The sequence below is a fragment of the Piliocolobus tephrosceles genome, chromosome 2 (genome assembly GCF_002776525.5).
Source record: "Piliocolobus tephrosceles isolate RC106 chromosome 2, ASM277652v3, whole genome shotgun sequence".
NCBI lineage: Eukaryota > Metazoa > Chordata > Mammalia > Primates > Cercopithecidae > Piliocolobus > Piliocolobus tephrosceles.
The window spans coordinates 158,723,902-158,731,590 of record NC_045435.1 but is presented as its reverse complement, the minus strand read 5'-3'; the positions used below and the strand labels follow the sequence as shown (position 1 = coordinate 158,731,590).

The 7,689-nt window shown below is 41.1% G+C and overlaps 1 protein-coding gene across 3 annotated transcripts in view; it reads left to right on the top strand.

Moving 5' to 3' along the window:
• STAG1 (stromal antigen 1) overlaps window positions 1-6,671 on the top strand; it is a 404,632-nt gene extending 397,961 nt beyond the window's left edge. The window contains exons 25-28 of one of the 3 annotated variants that reach the window (XM_023187906.2): window positions 1,324-1,434; window positions 2,290-2,404; window positions 4,470-4,550; window positions 4,643-6,671. In XM_023187906.2, coding sequence (XP_023043674.1) covers window positions 1,324-1,434; window positions 2,290-2,404; window positions 4,470-4,550; window positions 4,643-4,666 — 331 coding nt within the window. In that variant the 3' untranslated portion in view covers window positions 4,667-6,671. The remainder of the gene's footprint in view (window positions 1-1,323; window positions 1,435-2,289; window positions 2,405-4,469; window positions 4,551-4,642) is intronic. The other 2 variants (XM_023187904.2, XM_023187905.1) reach the window with 2 other exon arrangements.
• The last annotated feature ends 1,018 nt before the right edge of the window (window positions 6,672-7,689 follow it).

Genomic DNA, 7,689 nt, shown 5'->3' with positions numbered 1-7,689 from the left:
TAACACGGTGAAACCTCGTCTCTACTAAAAAAATACAAAAAACTAGCCGGGCGTGGTGGCAGGCGCCTGTAGTCCCAGCTACTCGGGAGGCTGAGGCAGGAGAATGGCATAAACCCAGGAGGCGGAGCTTGCAGTGAGCTGAGATCTGGCCACTGCACTCCAGCCTGGGCAACAGAGCGAGACTTCCGTCTCAAAAAAAAAAAAAAAAAAATCACTAAAGTTTCCTGGCTAGGCATGGTGGCACATGCCTGTGATCCCAACTATTCAGGAGACTAAGGAATGAGAATTGCTTGAACTCTGGAGGCAGACATTGCAGTGAGCCAAAATCATGCCACTGCACTGCAGCGTGGGTGACACCGACTCTGTCTCAACACCACCACAAAAGAAAATTAGCCAGGCATGGTGGTGCATGCCTGTGGTCCCAGCTACTTGGGAGGCTGAGATGAGAGCATCACTGGAGCCTGGGAGCCAGAGGTTGTAGGGAGCCGAGATCATGCCACTGCACTCCAGCCTGGGTGACAAGAGTGAGACCCTGTCTTAAAAAAAATTCCTGGCCGGGCGCGGTGGCTCATGCCTGTAATCCCAGCACTTTGGGAGGCCGAGGTGAGTGGATCACAAGGTCAGGAGATAAAGACCATCCTAGCTAACACGGTGAAACCCTGTCTCTACTAAAAATACAAAAAATTAGCTGGGCGTGGTGGTGGGCACCTGTAGTCCCAGCTACTCTGGAGGCTGAGTCAGAAGAATCCCTTGAACCGGGGAGGCGGAGGTTGCAGTGAGCCAAGATTGTGCCCCTGCACGCCAGCCTGCATGACAGAGCAAGACTCCATCTCAAAAAAAAAAAAAAGAAAAAATCCTTAGAGGCATATTTACACACACTTCCATGTGCCAGTAAGTTTAGAGTACAAGTGCAGATTTGACTCCATAAAGACTGAGGAAAAGCTGCTATATTCTTCCTTGTTGAATTCTGGAGAACCTTCAGCTGCCAAGCCAACATAATTTGTTTGTTAGGGGTCTGCTGTCCACCTAGGTACACCTGTGAGTGGGGCACCAGCCCAAGACAGAGGTCTTGAGAGCCCTTGTTTGGCAGAGATTTGGTTGATAGTTTAAGCATTTAACAATTAGCCTCAGCCAGCTTCTCTTGGAGACTTACAGATATCTTTGGGCAACTTACTGCCTTTTTAATAAAAAGGCACCAGAATAAATCCAACTAATTCCTACTACATGGGATTAAGTAAACCTACCTTGGCTTTCTTAGCATGGGGCTCATTAGCTAAATTCATCATCTGTTGCTACAAAATTAATAATAGTACCCTCTCTTAGTCCTCAGATGCAGATCTCTTGGTTAGGCCAGCCGAAGTTAGAAGACTTAAATCGGAAGGACAGAACAGGAATGAACTACATGAAAGTGAGAGCTGGAGTGAGGCATGCTGTGTAAGTGTTACATTGAGTGTCACAAGAACATAACTATGTGATGCCCATCATTTTGTGAAATGACTTGGGTATCTTTGATGTTCGGTCTTAGGAGTTAAAATTACAATTCGTGATATGCTATGCAGCATAGGATAGGAAAGGAGGACGTGAGTTCTTCACACTTTCAGCATTTAAATCTTAGCTCTGCCACTTGGCAGCTGCATGGCCTTGGGCAAGCTCTAAAACATCTGTGCTGGCTAGGCGTGGTGGCTCTGCCTGTATTCCCAGCACTTTGGGAGGCAGAGGCAGGCAGATCACTTGAAGTCAGGAGTTCAAGACCAGCCTGGCCAACATGGTGAAACCCCATCTCTACTAAAAATACAAAAAATTAGCCGAGCATAGTGCCGGGCGCCTGTAATCCCAGCTACTCGGGAGGCTGAGGCAGGAGAATCGCTTAAATCCAGGAGGTGGAGGTTGTAGTGAGTCGAGATCACGCCACTGCATTCCAACCTGGGCAAAAGAGCAACACTCCGTCTCAAAAAAAAAAAAAAAAAAAAAAATTCTATGCTTCAGGTTCCTCATTTGTAAAATTGGGATAATAGTACCAATAAGAATTTTAGGGTAATTGACACATAGCTAAATAAATGTTAACAACTATTATTATTGAATTGTACTTCCTTTTGATGTGTGAGATGAAATCTTGAATGAACCAAAGGAATGATTCTTAATTGTCTTGTTCATTATAATTTGTGTAGTCTGTAGGTCATGATTGGAAGGTGTACTTCAATTGGTTAGAGTAACTTTCATCTGAGAAACAGCCGGGACTCCAAATGGTGGAGTCTGATGAGCTTTCTGACAAGACCTTTTTCTTACCAGTCGGGGTCTAATGGAGGAAGATGCTGAGCCCATCTTTGAAGATGTGATGATGTCATCCCGAAGCCAGTTAGAAGATATGAATGAAGAATTTGAAGACACCATGGTTATTGATCTGGTAGAGAAATTCACTATATTTTTCTTTTGTTAAAATATGTGGGGGCATTGGTGTAAGATGACCCTCTTAGGTGGGGCACGGTGGCTCACGCCTGTAATCCCAGCACTTTAGGAGACTGAGGTGGGTGGATCATCTGAAGTCAGGAGTTCGAGACCAGCCTGACCAATATGGAGAAATCCCCCATCTCTACTAAAAATACAAAATTAGCCAGGCATGGTGGCACATGCCCTGTAATCCCAGCTACTTGGGAGGCTGAGGTTGCAGTGAGCCGACATTGTGCCGTCGCACTCTAGCCTGGGCAACAAGAGCGAAACTCCGTCTCAAAAAAACAAACAAACAAAAATTATCCTCTTATTCTCAGAATTCTGGGAGGAAGGGTGAGGTGAGGAGGAGGTAACATTGACCAAAAACAGTGGGCATTTGGATGAGCTTGGGTGTTTTTCAAGCCTGCTTTCAAAGCAGTCATATTTTAAATTCTGATAATAACAGAAACTGGTTCTTTCTTTTTACCTTCTTCAAAGAGAGCTCATACTAGATCTGTCTTTCAGCATCACATGTGTATCTGGCCTCTTGTGCTTTAAATTTGAGCCTGACAAAAATCTGCAGTGCTTCAGCATAACAAAATGCCGAATATGGGACTTCATTTGTTCAGTATGAGAAGACATGTTTGAGATACAGACTAACCATAGGTGATACTAAGAACTTATTTTTTCAGGAATAGTAATACATGGTGGTTATGTTTTTTTCAAAAGTTCTCATCAGTTATAGACAACACATTGAAGTAGTTATAGGCAAAATTACATAGGGAAGGAAAAACAGACTCAGTGGAACAAGACTGGCCACATGTTTGACAATTTTTGAAACTGGGTGATGGGTACATAGAAATTAATCATGCTGCTTTTTCTGTGTATTTTCTAAGGCTGCCATAATAAATACCACAGACTGAGTGGTTTAAACAAATTTTTATTTATTTATTTATTTATTTATTTAATTTATTTATAGATGGAGTCTCGCTGTGTCACCAGGCTGTAGTGCAGTGCTGTGATCTTGACTCACTGCAACCTCTACCTCCCAAGTTCAAGCGATTCTCCTGCCTCAGCCTCCCAAATAGCTGGGACTACAGGCGCATGCCACCACACCCAGTTGATTTTTATATTTTTAGTAGAGACGGGGTTTCACCACGTTGGCCAGGATGGTCTTAATCTCTTGACCTCGTGATCCGCCCGACTCGGCCTTCCAAAGTGCTGGGATTACAGGCGTGAGCAACCACGCCTGGCCCAGAAATTTATTTTTTTATCACATTTCTGGAAGCTAGAAGTCCTGAGGTGAAAGTGATTTCTTTTGAGGCTTCTCTCCTTGGCTTGTAGATGACTGCCTTCTTCCTTGTCTTTAGATGGTCTTTCCTATATGTGTCTCTCCTTCGCCCCAACTATATTCAATTAGGGCCCACCCATATGACCTCATTTTACCTTAATTACCTCTTTAAAGGCCCTGTCACCAAATACTGGCGTCTTCTGAGGTACTGGGATTAGGACTTCAGCATGCACATTTTGAAGGGACATAATTCAGCCTGTAACATTTTGCTTTGTATGTTGTGAATTTTCCATAATGAGAAGTTTTTGTAAGTTTTGTAAATATAAATGAGATCGTATTACTCCAATCTATAACCTCCCTGCCCCCACCGTCCAATAACTTTCCATCCACCTGCTTTGGGGAATTCACAGAGGTTTATCACCTAGTAATCAATTTTGTAAATTTTTCTGTGACTTGAAAGGGAAGAGATGGCCTGGGCATGTAGGCCCAAAGTTATTTATATGTATTTACATGTTCAGTGTATTCATTATAGTTTGAAAGTTTTGTGCATTGTTTTTGTCAACGTAATTAAAAGCCAAAAGTACGATTTTTAAAAAATCTATTTCATATAAAAGCCAGATTCTCTTCTTCCTTTCAAAATTGACTCTTAGCAGTTCTGTATATTTATGATACTGTCAGAAATATTAGCTGATTATCATTCATTGTCTTAATGATCTCAGAAAAAAATTAAGAAACCCATTTCTCTTTCCAGCCTCCATCAAGAAATCGGCGAGAGAGAGCTGAGCTAAGGCCAGACTTCTTTGACTCTGCAGCTATCATAGAAGATGATTCAGTAAATGTTAAATTATTACTGCTTTTTATTTATGATTCCTGGGTCCTGTTTATGCATGAAATTAATAATTATGTTTCTCATCATTTTTCTAGGGATTTGGAATGCCTATGTTCTGAAGTCTGAAGAAAATTTACAAATCTGGAACTCTATTATTTAGAGCTAGAGGCCTATATACTGTGATAGCTTGTATGGGGAAAAACACTTTTGATGTGATCTGATTTGTTTTTTAATCAAATGATTAAGGTCAATCCCTTTTTGCAGTGACACAAGAGGAGCATGTAAATTACCCAAGGGAATGTTGGTGAATGTCAACTCAGAAAGACTGACCTGAAAATCATTTGTGTCCTACTATTGGACTTATCCCAATACAGATGTGTGTGTTTTTCTGGAGGGAGGAAGAAATTTTAAATTTTTAAAACAGCTGTCAAGATAAACACTGTTATACACCTGTTTTATGAAAACTCAACACTGAGTAAAAAAAAAAAATATTTTTAACTTTATTTTCCTGTTGTACAATTTAAAAACCGTTTTAACATTTTGCCTTTTTATGTTTTAAAAGCTAACCATTTTTATTAAACCTATGAGTAAGCAGCTCATCCTAATTGCCGAAGAGTGTTTTGGAGCTCACTGGATTTGGTTGACCTTTGTGGAACACAAATAATGAAGGAGCAGAACATTGACAAGCTAAGATGAAATTCTGACATAGTGCATCTCTGCCAAAAACCACACACCCTCTGTGGATATGCATATGAAATTCCCAGATTTTATATACTCTTGAATAAAAAGGTTTATTTTTATTTATAAGTGGGCATAAAATAAGAAATGTCCATGCAGCCATTTTTCCAACAGATGCTGTACACCATTCATTTTATATAGACTAGGGAGATTCAAATACAGTGCATTTTCTATTGGTATTTGTTCTGTGCATTTTTAGCAACTTCTACCAGCAAATAAAGTATTCTCAGTAAAATGAAAATGATTCTCAAGTTATCAGTTTGCTGTTTTTACCACTTATTTCATGCCCTGCCAAATTTAAGTTACACAGACTTCCATTTTCTTAAGATAATCATGAAGAAATCCTTTATCATTCGAAAGTAATTTTAAGTGTAACATAACTGTGTCTACTTCCCATGCACTTAATACCCTTATGCGCTAATTTTGTGAATTAAGTTTACTGATTATAGAAGTATGTGCTGCATAGAAGTCTGTGCTTAGAGGGTGAAGTTCCTAAGCTTACCTTGAATTACAGCTACATTTCAGTGTTAAATGTGCATATTAAGAATAATTCTTTTGGGGAAAGAAATTATGAATCTTCAGGACAGTCTACAATGGTTTAGAGTTGCATTCTGCCTAGACTTTTATGACTTGCTGCTATTGTTTTAAAAACCCCACTTAGTTTCTTCCTTTCAGATTTCTAAAGTAAGCCTCAGAATTTCCAAACCAATCCATCCACAGCTGTTTCTGGGCTGGTTTTTAAAGTAGTTGCAACAGAATCATGAGGCTTTCCCTTTTTTATCAAATACAAAAAACATTTTTAAAAATTCTGCACACCCAGTGATCATCTTTTGTGCGGGAAAGCAAGATGGATGATTTTATTCATCCTTTTAGTAAAGACACAAAACAGATTTTTCTCAACATTTGTACAGTTCTGAAAAAACCTGGTCACCAAAATGTTTTCTCTGCTAATTCAGCAATTCTTGGGCACCAGTTAGGGGAGCTGGGGCCTCATTTTCTCCCAGAATTGTGGGCTTCACTGGAAGTGAAGGCGCAGGAATGACTGGACTGTCCACCCCAGCCCTGCCTGCCTGTGGTTTTGGCCGGGGAGCAAGCCATGAGGTGCCCTGGCACATGCACAAACTGATCCTTTGTGTGACAGTCTTGTATGGAAAACAGATGCTGACAGAATTGTAGACTACCATGCCACACAAAAAGGCTAAATATCTACTCCAATGGGTTTCCAGTTCAGTTTGAAGTCAATCAAATTTTTGTATTTTCGGTGTCTCCTTGATTGGTTTTGCTAGTAATTCTGTAAATTGTACATTTGCAATATGAGGTTTTTTTCCTTTTGTACAATTTGAAACTGATGCTTCACCTTTCCTTTAATAAACTATTCAAAATCAGGCTTGTGGTAGTCATCCTATTGTTCCTACCAGGTATGGCTTTAAAGAGATGATTTCCTATCCTATGGCTCTTGAGAGAGTTTGCAATTTCTGATAATCTGTTAAATGACAGCAAGTTAACCATATTAGTGAGGTGGTGGTTTTGTTTTGGCTTTTTAATTTTTTTTAAGAAAGCAGAATTTAGGACTAGCTCACTTTCTTTCATTCCTTAGATTTCTCTAGAGTTGTGTGTAGGCCAAGTCATCTTGGTTTAAGAAGGAGTCTCTTGCACACTGAGTTTTGCGTGAGGCATTCAGGGAACATCCAGTGGCCTGTAGCATGGGTCCTCCCGGCTTGAGACTCTTGGCCTATATGCATAATTGCACCCTGGCGGTGCCCTTTTGAAGCCCACATAGATTCAGTGCAGCTGCAGAACTGTTTTCAGCCAGGCATGGTGGCTCACGCCTGTAATCCCAGCACTTTGGAAGGCCAAGGTGAGTGGATCACTTGAGCTCAAGAGTTTGAGACCAGCCTGGGTAGCATGGTGAAACTCCATCTCTACAAAAAATAAAAAATTAGCTGGATATGGTGGCACACACCTATAGTCCCAGCTACTTGTGAGGCTGAGGTAGGAGGATGGCTTGAGCCCTTAAGGCGGAGGTTGTTGCAGTGAGCAGAGATTGCACCACTACTGCACTCCAATCTAGGTAACAGAACCAGACCCTGTCTCAAAAAATAAAAAGTTTTCTCTTGGCATCAGACCTCCTCGCTCTTAAGAAGTCATACCCTACACACTTCATGGGTCTGGCAATATGGGGTGAGTTCCTTAAACAGCCTAATATGCTTATGCAGAAAAGGCAAAGGTGTGGGAGACAAATCGGCAAGTAAGCTTTCCAGGCAGCCAGGGAAGGAAGGTCATATAAGGATGGTCTGTACCAGCTCCTCTTGATGGTTACAAGAGTATGAGACTAGCTGAGGACTTTCCCTTGGGTCAGGCTTGCAAATCTCCAATTTGTGGCTTGACTGTAACTAACTCCCTG